Raw genomic sequence first — 15,595 nt, 5'->3', positions numbered from 1 at the left:
AGGGAAATACATGGCCATATTTTCGCATTATTTTGACTAGAAACAGTAGTGTTTATTAGAACTTTTTCCTCTTAAAAGAAATACTGACACCAACATGAAAATCACAGCATGATTTTTATACCTCCAAAGCCAAAAATACTTCCCTGCTGGAATACAACTCTAATGATGTCATATAAATTAATGGAAAAACAGCGGTAGACATTTGCTTTACTGTCAACTCTTAAAGACTACTTGAGCAAGGCGTGTTTATTTTGGTGGTATAAATATTTAATTTTTCCTCATCTGAAATGATAGTTTAAAGAGTGTTGATCAATACCTTTAAAACATCTTTTTAAGCATATCTCCTCAACATGAGCTGTTACCACCTCAAAACTTACCTAACCTTTATCTATTAGCATTTACTTAAACAATAAAAACATCAACAAATTATTTAATAAGACACAAGGTTAGCCTGAATTTCTTCAGAGAAGTAAATAATTGATAGGCTTTTGGAGGTGAAAAAAAAGAATCCCATCAAATAGAAAAACACACTACAAGTCTTCAGTTCAAGAGTGTCACTAGCAAAGGCAGGAACAGTCAAAGATCCTTAGGGCATAATATGGAGCCCAGACCTCTGGATGTACCAGAAGCGAACTTCGCATCTAGAGGGCAATAAATGGCGCAGGGACAGCTGAGCCCTGATTGACAAAAGCAAAGTTCATGTGTGTTTTTGAATAATACACAGAAAGAGGTGCCCAGTGGCTTAAAGTCTTAAGTGTAAAAACAGTTGAAAACAATGGTTTTCTATTCTTGGCTCCCTTCCACACAGAAAAAAAAAAACCCAACGAAATAAAAAAGTAATAACACAGAAAGGTTTCAGTATGCAAACATTACACAAGAGATCGTGGACAGAATGTAAAGGGCTAACAGCAGGTTGGGAAAAATACTGGGGACTAATATCTCAGATTTTACTAATTTATATAAAAAAAGTCAGGCAATCTAAAAAAAAATTTACAAAGGTTTCGATACAAACGTTAAATAAATAAACACAAAAGGGTCAATAAAGATGAGTGAAGCTGCCCAACCACATGGAAATTAGTGTGCTCCTATTCATCCTGTAGAGCACAAACCTTGAGGTCACTCATTCACCAACTGTTGATGACGGTGACTGAGCGTGCAGCAGTCTCTAACTGTGAATCAGTAAACGAAGTGCCCTTCTTAAGTGAGAACAGGGAAGAGTCTTCCGAAAGCTACCAAATCCATGAACCCAGTCATCTAGGAAATCCAGTCAATGGGGCAGCCACAGGAATGATGGCATGTGCACACAGACACAACCGTGACAGCAGTGACTTAGTGTCGACCGTGAAAAGCGGAAGTGTCATGAACAACCAGCAGTACCTGTTCAGCAGTGTGTAGCACATTATCTGTGGGACGCCACAGTCGTGGAGATAGATTAGTGCCGGATAGACCACAGGGAGGGACTGGCTTTCTACGTGCTGGAGGTGGCTAAGCAGTCTGTACACACAAGTATATTATATGTGGACACATTTGTAAATGCACAGAAAAAGAAATGCCTAGAAGTACATCCGTCAACCGTTAGCTAGCTCTTTCCCGTGAGGTTGGAAAATAAGTAGAGGATTCATTTTTATTGATAAACTTTTGCACTACTTAAATGCTTAATTAAAATGCATCATTTCGTATACAAAAGACATAAAAAAAGAAATGGCCCTGATATCTCCCTATGGCTAATTTTAGTGAATCTGCTTAGAGAACACAACAGAAAGAAGGCCTTCCAGCGTAAATGCTTCCTGGAGAATTAGAACTACAAAATTTAATTAAATTTAACTAATGAAAACTACAAAATTAGAATTACAAAATACAATTTTTTTTGCTTATTTTCTGTTGTAATTTATTCTCACCTCAGGCCACTGAATGGAGATGAAGCTATCGGATCTTATGACTTAGAGGAAAGTTTTACAGAAGTAAAACCAATCTGAATGACCATGTGGGATGGGAGCAGACACTACAGCTCAGGGGTCAAGACTCAGCTACACACACATATGCCATTTCCCCAATCCTGGAGTCCCCAGCCAGTTCTGTGCCATCTTAAATATCCTGTCTCCTTTTTATGATCAATTTTCCAGAAGAAGTATAACATCAGGTGTCACATTTCAATATGAACTTCTCCTGACCCCAACTATGGCAGGGAGGGTACAAGGCCAGCATGTTACAGATCCGAGAGGGCATTGCCACTGGAAAGCCCCCAGAGGGAGAACGACAACACATTCAGGACATACATTGGCAAATACAGGCAATGAGGAACACTTGAAGACGGAACATGCTAGGATGAAGCGAGTCCCTTTGCCACACCAGACCTTCCTACATGAAGAGAGGCCGTGGTAATAAAGGGTCCAGCACACACTTCATAAAAACTACTTGTTGTGAAATAATGAGGTTTTACCTGAACTTCCTTTGCTGTGTGACAAATTCCCCTATATAAAACAGCACCTTGACTGTTAGGAACCACGACAAGGCTCGGAACATAGTATTTAGCTGCTCTGCTGAGGCTGTCTCTAGAGCATAGCATCAAGACAACGCAATTAGGGCAGCACATGAGTACTTGTGTTCTGAAAGACAGAGAACCTTGTCTTCTTCATGCATTCATTTCCTGAAATTTTCTATCACTTCAGTTGTGTGTGTGTGTGTGTGTGTGTGTGTGTTGCTACATGAGTTTGTGTACATGTATGTGCAAACACATGTTGAGGTCAGAGGAGACAGCATTTCTCTATGAATCCTGAGCTCAAATCTGTATCTCTGCCCTATAACCCCCCGAATAGCCTGGCAACCAGAAGCTCCAAACATCCTCCTGTCTCTGCACCCATAACACTGCCGTCACAGGCTGATGTAGCCATGCCAGGCTATTTGCATGGGTGCTGCAGATCCAAACTCAGACCCTCATGTTTGTGTGGAAAGTTCCCTTTTTACCCATGGAGTTATCACCTCAGACCCTCAATTTGGTTTCTAAAAATTTAATTTCTGAGCAAAATTTTAGGAATATGTTTGTTACATAAAGCAAAGCTAATATATGCATGGGATTATAACTAAATAGAGTAGCTGTTACATTTGGAAATTAGATAACATGAGCACTCAAATTCCACCCTCCCTACCGCACAGTTTCTATCATTTGGAAAACCAAAGAGTAGTGGGGAGACAAACCACAGCATTACACTTGTTAAAATTTGGATCTTAGGTGCCCAAGTGCTAACGGCCCAGTTCTCAACTTGGCTCTACAGAGAATGCTGTAAACCTTAAAGGTGAGGCCTAAATGTGAGATCTTGCAGTCGTTGGGGGCATGTCTGTAAGGGCAACGGGGCCCAAGTCTACCTTATTCTCATTCCTGGGTCACAGCAGGAAGGAGTGGTATTCCTGTGTGCTGCCACCATGATGTGTAGCCTTGTCATAGGCCCCCAAAGCAATAGAAAGAACTGAACATGCCCTGGGATTTCTGGGTTTGTGAGTCAAAGGAAGGCTTCTTTCTTTACAGGCTTGTGATCCCAGAGATTTATGGTGATCCCAGCAGTGTCTGGGAAGCCAATCAAAACTTGATTCCCATCATATGATCTAGCGTCTGCAAAATTCAGTTTCTCCCTCAGTCTTATCCTGTAAGCAATAAGTAGCACATATGTTCCCACACCGCCTGCCACCGGTATCTGTTCAGAGCACAGAACGTCTGACATCAGTTTAAGAGAAGACTATGACAATACTTGTTTTTTTTGGCCCAAAAACAAAACTGAAAAGAGAACCTTAGTATAGCCCTTCAGAATGATTCACACTTCACTGAAAGAAAAAATTAAGACCTTATTGTAGAATCTTCTTTCCCAGTGAGATCAGTTTAGGTGCACTTAAAATACACAACCGAGCCAATCAGGAAAGTCTAGACATTGATAATCTGGTCCAGCCATATCTTTAAATTTGCCACAAGGACTCTAGCTTACCAAACGAGCAAAGAAGGACAAAGACAAGGGAAGCCGAAACCTTCATTAGACGATTGTCAAACCACATTTAAAAATGAAATCACTGCACAGTACACCCGACGTGAAATTTCCTGTGTTGAGTATTCTCAACCTGCAAAACTCGATCATGTCTACCCACCTTGTAAACTGTCGACTCTCCTCATGAACTTCCATTTCTGTGCTTTTGAATTCATTTAGTTCTTTTCTTATTGCTGCCTACAGAGGAGAAAACGAAGTAGAATTTAGGTCACACATTTTCCCAACATATACAGCATCCGCAAGACAGTCTTCTATGATATAACATTTTGGGGAAAGAATTACTAATTTATCCCAGATTAAGACAATAAATGAAATTTGTTACAGCCTGAACACCCCTGACATAAAATCCAAAATCAGAAGATCTTCAAAACCCCAAATTTTCTGAGTATCTGAGTGTGAGCCACAAGCGGAAAGTTCCATACCTGACCCTCTGTGGTGGTGGCTGTAAAGTGGAAACATGGCGAGAACGTGTAAAATGACCTGCAGATGTGTGTGCAGTATGTATGGACACAAACGAACTCTTTTAAAGCAGGGTTAGAGACTGAACCCACGCCTTATGCATGCTAGGCAAGGACTCTACCACTGAACTAGACTCCAGGCCCCATCAAAGAACTTTGTGTGTGGACATGGTTCCTTCGGCTACCTCTTCTCATTATGTCCTTGCAAATATCCCAAAATTCTAGAAATACTCCTAACCCATAAACACCTTTGGTCACAGGCATTTCAGAGGAGGGGTGGTCACATGGAAGCCAAACTGAAGCTAGAGTGGCCTCCCTGAGAGTGTGCTTGGTGGGGAGGGCAGCAGGAGGGTCTAGATTGTCCCTCCACCCTCTGACGACCATGGCAAATGCAAGGCATGAGGTTTTTCAGAGAATCCATATCCGTTCCTAGGAAAGTTTTACACTGGAGCCCACAGGCCCGCCCACAGCAACATAGCTTTGACTCGCAGCCACAGGGATGTTAAGAAGGCAATTGCTATTTATTTTTTTCATGTTGAAAGTTTAGACAAACGACTGAAAATTCAGCACAGCATTTAAAGCCACTCAGAGAAACATCAAATAGGCGGCCTTGTTTAAGGAACACATAATCCATGCCATGTACAACAAAAATGCTTATGCATGCAGACTGGAAAGCTGAGACACCCCCTCCAAATGCTAACTTTGGCTGTCTGTTAACAGACAGTGGCAGGATTATGCATGAGTTTAGTTTCAATTTTTGACTTATTTTTATTTCCGACTTTTTTTTTCCTACAAGGGATATTTTACTCATATAAAAAGTACTAAAAAAGTCTTTTTAAGCTCTATGTATATTGCACTATTCAGCTCAAACACAGAGTATTATAAATGTCTTTTACACAAAGAATGCTTTCCTTCGTATAAAAGGAAAAGTAGGAATAAAACACCCTTCTGACATCTGTGCTAAAGGGATTGGCTCCAGATAAACACAGAATGTCAAAATAAACCACAGGAAGTCCCTTCGCAGAGAGATAGGAGAATCTACTTTGCAATTGGAAGTCAATGAACTTTGGAAAAAGGGAAAAGATAGTAGAAAGCCCCGAGACCTCTCCATAGCTCTTTCCCGTCATTAACCATTACTCTACAGTTCACAGACTCCCTTCCAAGTATATTTTAGTGCAATAATTAAGCCCTGTTGTCACAGACTGTCTCCTCTCCCCAGATATATTCTTCAGGTCTGGAAGTCTCTTTGGGGGAACCTTGACACTAAACAGCAGTCATGATTCTTAATACTAACTCTTGGAAGTGCCAAAGCAGACAAAGACCTGTCTGTGGGCCTGAATCCCATGTGACACAGTTATGCAGCATGGGTCCCAAGACACAACAATGTGGACACTCGGTTTTGGCCACAGTAACAAACGGCACTAGAATCAGGAGCTGGACAGTTGCTTGAATGAAGTTCTAGAGAAGTGTTCCTCCTTGGTAAGAAGGGTTTCGATGTGAACAGGGTCAGAGGATCCCATCTCTGTTTCCATTTGAACTTTCTCCTCTCCACACACGGTTTCATCAGAGGCCGTGCGAAGCACTTTGGCTAGACTCAGAAGACGTGGCTGTTGGTCTTGGCTACATTTCCCACGGCAGTCCGATGCTCAGAGGAACTTCCCCTCAAGCTGCAGCTTTCCTACTGCTGTGGTTTGGACAATGTTATCTGAAGTCCACGTGGTACAGCCCATTCTCCAGGGAGGTATTATTAGAGGTAGGGTGACCATTTAAGAGGTGGGCCTTGTGAGGGATATGTCTCTAGGTCATTTGGAGTATGGTCCTGAAGAGATTATGGGACTCTGGTCTATCCTCTCTTTCTTCTTTTGACTCATGATGTAAGTGGCTTGATTCACAACGTACTCCCTGCTCCAACCATATGATACCTCCAAGCACCCATTACTTAGACTTTATTTAGACATTACTTAGCCCTAAGTAACGAAGTAACTCTTACATCCAGAACTGTGAATCAAACTTTTTAATTTATAGGTTATCTATTCTAGGGTTTTTTTTTAACAGTAACAGAAAGCTAGAGAATTCACTCAACTAGAAAATAGGAATAAAAAATTCATGATACAATTAAGAATATTACTTCAAAGTGTATATTTAAAAATTGCTGACCCTTGACTGAAGAATGGATAAGGAAAATGTGGTACATTTACACAATGGAGTACTACACAGCAGAAAAAAGATAATGACATCTTGGAATTTGTGGGCAAATGCACAGATCTATTGAGTGAGGTACCCAGACCCAGAAAGACAAATATCATATGTACTCACTCATAAATGGCTTTTAGACATAAAGCCAAGAAAAACCAGCCTACAATTTACAATCCCAGAGAACCTAGACAACAAAGAGGACCCTAAGAGTTAAAAAACATGGATCTAATCTACATGGGAAGTAGAAAAAGACAAGATCTCCTGAGTAAATTGAGAGCATGGGGACAATGGGAGAGGGTAGAAGGGGATGGGGGAAGAAGGGAAGGGAGCAGAAAAAATATATAGCTCAGTAAAAACAATTTTTAAAAAAGGGTTCTGATGACAGGTTCAGTTAAAAAAAAGGGGCTCAACACAATAAAACATTGTGAAGTTTTTAAATAGTATATTATTTGGCCTGTGACTAACAATTCTTTCATTTTTCTTATAGACAATTCACTGGAGCACGAGAGGACTATGCTGCAGGAGAGCTGAGCATAGATCAGACAAAGGACTCACTAGTGACAGAGGGCTGGCTACCAGTTGAAGAGTCTGGTGAAATCCAGGCAAAACATTCAGAGAGAGACACTTGGGATATGGAGTTTATAAATCAGTACACATACAAACTGTGCCCCCATTCCACACAATATTTATATTAATATAATTTATCACCCTTGAGCGCCCACATCCCCTCATGCACACTGCTTTCCCCAGAAAGCCAGTTAGACATGAGCACATCCCATTTTCTCCTCTGCAAGGCCATTTTGTCACTGCGTTCCTACAATGTGGCTGGTGTCTGCTTCTTTGGTTTTGACTCTGGGTATAAACCCTGTCACAACGCTGAATAAGGAAACAACTAGAGTTGTTACTGGTGTTAAACGACACCAGTCGAAGGTGAGTGTCTTCCTGGCTCAGGGGCATTTGCTTCTTGGAAGCCAGCTGCCACATAAAAATTTGGCTGCCCTGAGCAAGCTGTAGCAAAAGACGCCCCAAGACAAAGAAAGACTTCAGAGGACGAGAGGCCATGTAGACAGAGGTCAAGGAGCAAGAGGACACACACACATTCATAAAGAAACTACTTTGGAAGTGGGTTTTCAAGGCCCGGCATCTCACCAACGCCATGTGAGCCTGAAATAAACCCCTGGATTGATGCATTCCAGAATTCCCACCCCCCCCCAACCTGCAAGCGCTATAATCACTGATTTAAGCCAGTAGCTTTGGACTGGTTTGTTACAAGGCAGCTGATAACCTAAACAGTATTCTAGGATGAAGCAGAGGCCCAGAGGGGTCTTATTATCTACTGGATATCAAAAGCGCTTAAGTGATTATGATGGAGCCACTTATAAGCCTATAAGCCTTACATACATCCAATAAAATGGGCTTTGGGGCCTCGCTAATCCAGATAACTGCTTCATTTTCATGAGTGTGCTGGCTTGCATTTAGAAGTGAAAAGTCAGCTGTACATAACGATATGGTAATCAGTGTAACCCTGCAGGGTGTACGCATTTGCCTGATTATGGGGACAGCCTTCACTTTCAAAGTCTACTCACTAAGGACCTACTTTGAGTCTAACAGTTACTGCATTAGGTAAGAAGGAAGAGTTCTTAGGGGTTCGATGGAGGAAAAAGGAGATCTTTTATATTGACCAGGTACAGGGTCAGTATAAACATAGCTTTTGTCCTCCCCCACTATCCTTTTTTCAGATGAGACCAGATTTTAGGCTGAATAGTCTCTATCTAAGTATAACTGGGGCTGGTTTTGCTGAAAGATCAAAGAGATCGGCTGAGGCAGAGGGATTGGAGCCCGAGGTGCTGACCTGGACCACCTTAGGTAAACCATTCAGCTGAAATTGATCTCGAAGAAAATGGAGGCAATAGCAACTCCAAATGCCAGGAGGTTGCACTGAGACCATATGTACAGTGGTGGCTGGTATCATGGGAATTACACACAGGACATAAAAGCGACGAAAACTAGGCTTAAGTTTGACTGGTGGTGAGTAGCCACACATCCCCCATCTGCTCAGCCGTGGGCAGTTCAGGGGCGCCTCTTGGCAAGGAACACCAGACAATTGGATGGAAACATGGCTCTTGCGGCCATTTCCAACATGACAGTGTGGGTTGTGAGAGAAGAATTAAGAGTTTCTAGTCGATATCTTTTGTTTATTTCTGTGCTAAAACGCGGGTATCAAAGGGGGGATTGCTGGCTGACTCATTAAGCTCCATGTCGTGGGGAGGGAAGTGTGTACTCCATGAGTCACCGGATGACATTCTACAGGGAACTGGGATCACATTCTTCCCGAGGAGCTGGCTAGACAGAGCATTCCTGGAAAGGCCCTTTTCGGCTCTCTAGCCCTCGCACCTAGGATACTGTTAAGAGTTTTAAGAGCGGAGGCAGATTTGTGTACCATCAGAAAACAGCCCATATTCTGGTTCACTAGAAGTCTTGTTTAAAATTTTTCTCAAAACATATATTTATGCCTCCTCTCAGTACATCTTTGAGCACCTTGCCAGAACCTCCCAGCAACAGTGCCCCCACCCAGCCCCATGTCCTCCCTAGCCCTTAGAGACAAGGCCCTTCACAGCTTGCACAATGGCGCCCTTGTCAATACCAAACCTCTTCAGCAGCTCGGTAAAATTTTCTAAGCTGAAACTTTCATCAGTATTTTAAATTTCCATCCAGCTGTGGAACCACGGAGTGAAATTACTTTCAGAGTCTAAATAATATTTGAATTTCATTTTTTTAAAAAAAAAGTAATACAAGCTTTCAGTCATTTTGACTTTGGCTAGTTTTTTTTAAGTGGAGTATAGAGATCAAAAATTAAAAATAAAACCAATTTAAAGCTACATTTATTTACTTTTGCATATGCATGCATGCCTGTGTGTTTGTGTAGGGGGCCGCATGTGCTACAGTATGGATGAAGTTAGAGGAAAATCATCTCTCAGCATGTGTGTCCCAGAGACCACACTCAGGTTTTCAGGCTTGGGGACAAACATTTTAACCACTGAGCTATCTTGCTGGCCTCATAACCTAATTCTTTTTCTTTTTTTTTCTAATCTTTTCCATTTTCACTTTGTTTTAATTTTCTGATCATTGGTGTTTTGTCTGCATTTATGTCCATGTGAGGGTGTCAGATCCTCTGGAACTGGAGTTACAGACAGATGTGAGCTACCATGTGGGTGCTGGGAATTGAACCTTAGTTCTTTGGAGGAACAGCCAATGCTCATGACTGCTGAGTTATCATTCCTGCCCCTTCATAATCTAATTCTTAACACAATAGTTAAGTCACACTTAATAAATTTTATATTAATTAACTTAATGAATCAAATACATTATTTAAAATCTAATAGGTGGTATGAAACATTTTAAGGCAAAAGTAATAAAAAATCATTTTTTTTTGCTATAATACAGTTAGTATGCTATTTTCGTCCTTAACTAAAATGTTTTTAGCCATATGGGCCATATTTCTTTATACATACTTTGTGTGTGTTTCTATATATACATACCCACCCACATACACTCATTGAGCATTCATGGAAACCCAGTGTTGACATCAGGAGGTTTCCTCAATCACCCTCCACATATTTCTTAGAACAGTGTGTCTCAATGAACCTGACACTCACTGTTTCAGCTAGACTGTCTGCTGAAACATTCTAGGGATCCACCTAATTCTGTCCCTTGGTGCTGGGGCTATGGTGTGTACTGCACACTCAGTTTTCTCACATGGGGTTCGAGGATCCAGGTTGTGGTTTTTAGGCTTGCTGAGCATCACTCTACCTACAGAACCACCTACCCTTTGTATATCTACATCGCAACAACGGTATGAGAGGACTTAATTTTTCTCAGTGTTATGGAGAAAATGGTATTTTCAGACATTTCTAAAAATGCCATGCACTGATCTAAAATCCAGTGTTGATTTCTCCTGTTTGTGAGTCTGGATATTCAGCTATTTGACAACAAGCACACACCACTTGATGTGGAACACATACTACACAAAAACAGATGTATAAAACACACTACACGTAAATAGCCTGTTTAATTTTCACATTTTTCTATTTTCTACTTTTTTAAAAGTATACTTTTTTTGGTCTAAAACAAAGTCTTACTTACAGAAAACAGAGTTTTCTCCTAGGGAACACAGACACAATAAAAACACAACCCTAAAAACGTTGTCCTTTAGATCTTAACACGTCTCAGGATAAATGTGTGAAATTTCCTCGGGAGGGACTCTGGCTCTGCCCTGGAGCTCAGATGCCATGTTCAAGGGAGATGTGAGGCGCCTATGTTCTTAGAGTACTCCAGACCAGAAACCAGGCTTGTAGAAGAAAACCTGACCAGGCCCAACTCCCTTACATTTAACAAGTTCAAGACAAAAGCCTTTATTTGTCTCAGTTCAAAATGTTCTTTAAAAAAAAAAAATCTCTGTCCATTATAGCTGGAGATAGACGAGCTGTGTCTCCCACAAACAGGACAAAGTTGGGAAACGGCTCCTATGGGGGTGGAAATTGAGTTTGCATATAAAGGTGGTTAGTCATGTCAACCATCCCTCCTGCACCCTCAAGGATTTTACTGTTTATCTGGCTTGTAGAAAGGTTGGCATTTAAATAATCGGGTGGCTGGCAATGGATGTGGCAAATCATTCTTTTCTAAGATGGCTGAAGTACCACCTTCGGTCTACACAATATGAATTCAATGTTCTCCTAACAAGAGGTAGACCTGTCTACCCCCTTGCCCTGGGTCTGAGCTGGCCTTATGACTTGTTAGAAGCAGCAGAAGGAAGCAGATGCACGGCTTGAGTGACTGTTGCAGTCAGACTTTCCTTTGGGCCACCAGATCACAAGTAATGACATGGAAACTTCTTATTAATTACGAAATTAATTGCGCCTAACTAGGTCTTATAACTTAAATTAAACCATTTATTTTAATCTGTGTTCTGCCATGTGGTATTACCTCTCTTCGATCCTGCACCTCCTGTTTCCTCTCCCTGCTGCTGGTGTCTCTCACAGGACTAGATTCTTCCTCCTCTTCCTTTCTTGACTCAGAAGTCACGCCTAAACCTCCTGCCTAGCTATTGGCCGTTCAGCTTTTCATTACACCAACCACAGCAAATACATCTTGACACAATGCACAAATATTCCACCAAGGCTTCTAAGGATGATTAGAAAAGGCCAAGTAGCTTTTACTGGACTCTCTGGGGACAGATGCCCGCTGTGAGGGAAGCCGGCTCAGGGAAGAGGTCTGTTGACTCACACCGAAGAGGCAATGTGTAAGTAGTTCTGTGGGCAGCCCAGCTGAGCTCCACCTCTGTGCCACGGAAACCAACACAACGAGACATGTTGGAGAATCAGTCCTGAACCTCTCAGAACAGCCTAGTCACCAAGGACGTGACACTGAGAACCTTAGTCAACCATGGAAAGCAGAATTGCTCAAATGATGCTTGAATGTATCCCAAGCTATGGAATCCACAAGATATAACGAAACTCTCTGTTCTTCATCACTAAGCTCAGGGTAGCTTATTGCATGGGGACAGTGGCTGCAGCAGGGTCAACTAGAAGTCACTGAATGAGGGGAGAGGGAGGAAAGCCCACAGCTGGAAGGGGAGTAACTGGAATAAATCTGTTTCTTGCTATAGGATACGCTAGATGCCTTGTTTAACCCTTCCATGGAAAAACAGTGAAGATGATAAACAAAGCATTAAAAACTATCTTAAATGTATTGAATGGCTGGTAAGAGAGTAGAAACTTCTGGGGAAGCAGACACACAAAGGGAGGGAGCCCAGAAAACGAAAGGAAACAGTGAAAGTGTCTTTGACTTGAGGACACTTGCATTAAATCTGGTGAATCTAAGCGGTCATTGTCAAAAGCAGGCACGACATGGAAGATGGGGGAGACCAAATGGAATATTCTAGCACAAAGCTATGCTGCCTGAACCCCAGAGGACAACAAAGGGATCTTGGAGCTGGAGTCAGTGTGGGGCGGGTGGGAACGTAGGCAGAGGAACTGAACTTGTAAGCCAACTGGCCACCTGGTTTGCGGTCTGAATCCACAGTCATAAGATAGTCTGAAGTAATTCATTTCACTCACATAGTTCAAAGTAACACCAAATAAAAGAGGCTTTAGAGAAAAGAGCCATTTCTTAAGATAGAGCTTTATAACAAAGTTTTTATAACAAAAATGTAGTTCGTTCTACACATGCAATGACGTAGCTCGTATGTGAGGGGAAGACTTTCAAAACATTTTTATTTACTGCACGTGTGAGTGCAGGGCCTGAGTGTCAAAACACACGTGGAAGATGCTTCTCTCCTTTCACTGGGGGTCCTAGGGATGGAGCTCAGGTCAGGAGACTGTCAAGGCAAGTGATTTACCTGCCGAGCCTTCCTTCTGGCCCAGGGAGAATTCAAAAGACAAAGATGAAATCATAGCACAGAAGGAAAAAGTTTGACTAAACTCAGCTGTATTAAGGCATTTCTCTTACATCAACAAGCCCCATAAGCGAAGTTGACACATCCCCAAACGGAAGCAGGCATGTGCTTATTTGCAACATATAGAAACCCGAATCTCCGGAGAACCCCCATGAATCAGCAGGACTCTGACAAGCCAGAAGACGTGCAAAGGCCCAGCAGTTCACAGAAGTGGAATCTATAAGTTCCTGCGCACATTTGACAGTGTGTTTGCATAGGGAGGAATCTGTCTCCAGCCTCCTCCCTCAGTCCCTGTTCTGCGCCTGTTCCCTGCCTGTGTGCACCACCCCACCTTTAACAGTCTTTTCTTTCTTTCTACGAAAGCTCAGCATGTTGCTCTAACGATCGTGTCTTGCTCGAACTTTTTTCATGTGGACTTCACCTTTCCCCTCCTTTTTTGGCTCCTTTCTTCAAGTAAAAAAAAATGTTAAAATTTCCACCCCTGACCCCTTGGGCTAGAGAGATGACTCAGCGGTTAAGAGCATTATCTGCTCTTCCAGAGGACCCAGGTTTAATTCCCAGCACCCATGTGGCAACTTACAACTGCCTGTAGCTCCAGTTCTGGGATACTAAACACCCTCATACAGACATACAAACATACATACAAATAGACATACAGGCAAACCAACAAATGACATAAATAATTAAAAAAAATAAAAAAAAATTCTTTCCCAAATTAAAGAGACAGACTCCTATTTTGATGCCCTTCTTTCCTTCCTAATTCACTCATTCCCGCTGATGATTAACTCACAGTACCTCCTCCCTTCACAGCTGAGACCCTGGCAACCATGTTTATCCTTACTGTCTCCCAGCAATCAGTCCTCTGAAATGCCTCTCTCTCTGGGTATTAAACACTCAGGGTCATCCCTCCAAGGCTCTCCTCCTGGGCCGATGTGTCTTCTCTTTTCACGGCTTTCAGTGGTTTCTTCTGCACTATTCTTCTACCACTTTTTTCTAAAATGTTCCTGGGGTGCCTTTCTTAGCTCTGCCCCTCCACTCTTCTTTTCAGCCTTGCTGGGACTTGAACTCAGGGCCTCACCCTTGCTAGCCAAGTGGTCTGTCACTGAGCTACATATACCCTCAGCCCAACTACTTCCCTCGTACTCTTGTATTTCTTCCTAGTTTTCATTTCTATTGATGAGAAAGTAGTTTCTTTCTAAGCATCTCCAATGTGTGCTTTCCTCATAGTATATGCTTGACAAAAGGCATCGTTTATTTAAGAAGCATCACTACACAGTATCATTAACTAATCAGTTACAGGTAGGGTATGTATTTATTCAATGCCAGGTTTTTCTGAGACTAAAAAATTATGAACTCATCGTTAGGGCTACTGGTAAACTGGTAATGTGAAAAACTTAAAAACAAATGGTTGGTATTTATCTTGGGCTATGGAACCTCTCTTGGAAACAACTTAAGGCAAGATTTATTTTAGCTCACAGTTTCGGAGATGTCAGCCCATCAGGGATGGTGCAGTGGAGAAAAGGAGCTCCTAGTACAGCAAGCAGCCTGACAGCAGCGAAGCAGACAAGGCCACCGCCGGAAGTAACTTCCAATATTCCCATCATATTTGTGCTGCCAACCAGGTCCTACCTTCTACACTTCACCAGTGCCCAATAATACTATGCATCTGTCAAGAGATGAATTCATTTTTAGACCAGAGACTTCCCAATCGAGCTGCCTCTAGGCAATGCCTGACAAAACACATCTGCATGCACGCTTTGTGATCTTCTAGGTATTTTGCAATCCAGTCAAGCTGATAACCGAGACTGTTGTCACGACGAGGAAACCCTCCTATCACAATGAGGAACCTCTCCTATCACAATGAGGAAAGCCTCCACCACTACAACTGAACGAGGACAGGTTACACAGCAATTTAGGACCAGCTTTCTCCGAGACCCAGTAGAAAGAACTGCATTGCTAGTGCTTTACACGGCCATTTGTGTTTACACTTCCAGAGGGAGAAAGGGGCTAGGATGGCTGAGCAGAAGACGAGGACACAGGTTCTGGGGGCACAAAAGGTCACTAAGATACTTGCCTTGTCCGCGGGTGTCAACCTGGCCCAGGGCTTGTCGGCGCGGCGATCATAGTCCGGAGAATCCGTGACTTCTACATACTCGTTAAACCGCAGGATCCTTCGGGCTTGTAGCTCTGCCACAGTCGGTCTTAGGCTGAGCTACAGGAGGGTAGGAGGGAAAGGCAGAGATCAGTTACACGTTTATAGCCTCTAGGTGGCAAGGTTTCTGGCTGGAACGCTTCAAAGTTAAGGTCACTTTCAGGTATTAAAAGAAAAGCAATGGCATCTTGGGAATTTGTAACGAGACCTAGAAAGCAGTGTGCCCTCATTTCCAGACCAGAGAATCATCACTGCTAGCTAGGTCAGCCTTTGGCAACCGTCTGGACTGCGCGACTCCCCATAG

General features: G+C 42.4%; 1 protein-coding gene across 4 annotated transcripts in view; it reads right to left on the bottom strand.

The window, feature by feature from the left end:
* Positions 1–15,595, bottom strand: part of Phactr2 (phosphatase and actin regulator 2) — a 269,580-nt gene that overhangs the window by 13,984 nt on the left and 240,001 nt on the right. For all 4 annotated transcript variants that reach the window (XM_085688639.2, XM_085688637.2, XM_085688643.2 and 1 more), the window contains 2 exons: positions 15,210–15,351; positions 4,132–4,204 (listed from right to left, as the gene is read on the bottom strand). In XM_085688639.2, the coding sequence (XP_085544765.1) occupies positions 4,132–4,204; positions 15,210–15,351 (215 nt within the window). The remainder of the gene's footprint in view (positions 1–4,131; positions 4,205–15,209; positions 15,352–15,595) is intronic.

The sequence above is a fragment of the Myodes glareolus genome, chromosome 1, assembly GCF_982192425.1.
Source record: "Myodes glareolus chromosome 1, mMyoGla1.1, whole genome shotgun sequence".
Classification (NCBI taxonomy): Eukaryota; Metazoa; Chordata; class Mammalia; order Rodentia; family Cricetidae; genus Myodes; species Myodes glareolus.
The sequence above is the reverse complement of the archived record's forward strand: the minus strand, read 5'-3'. Positions and strand labels throughout refer to the sequence as shown.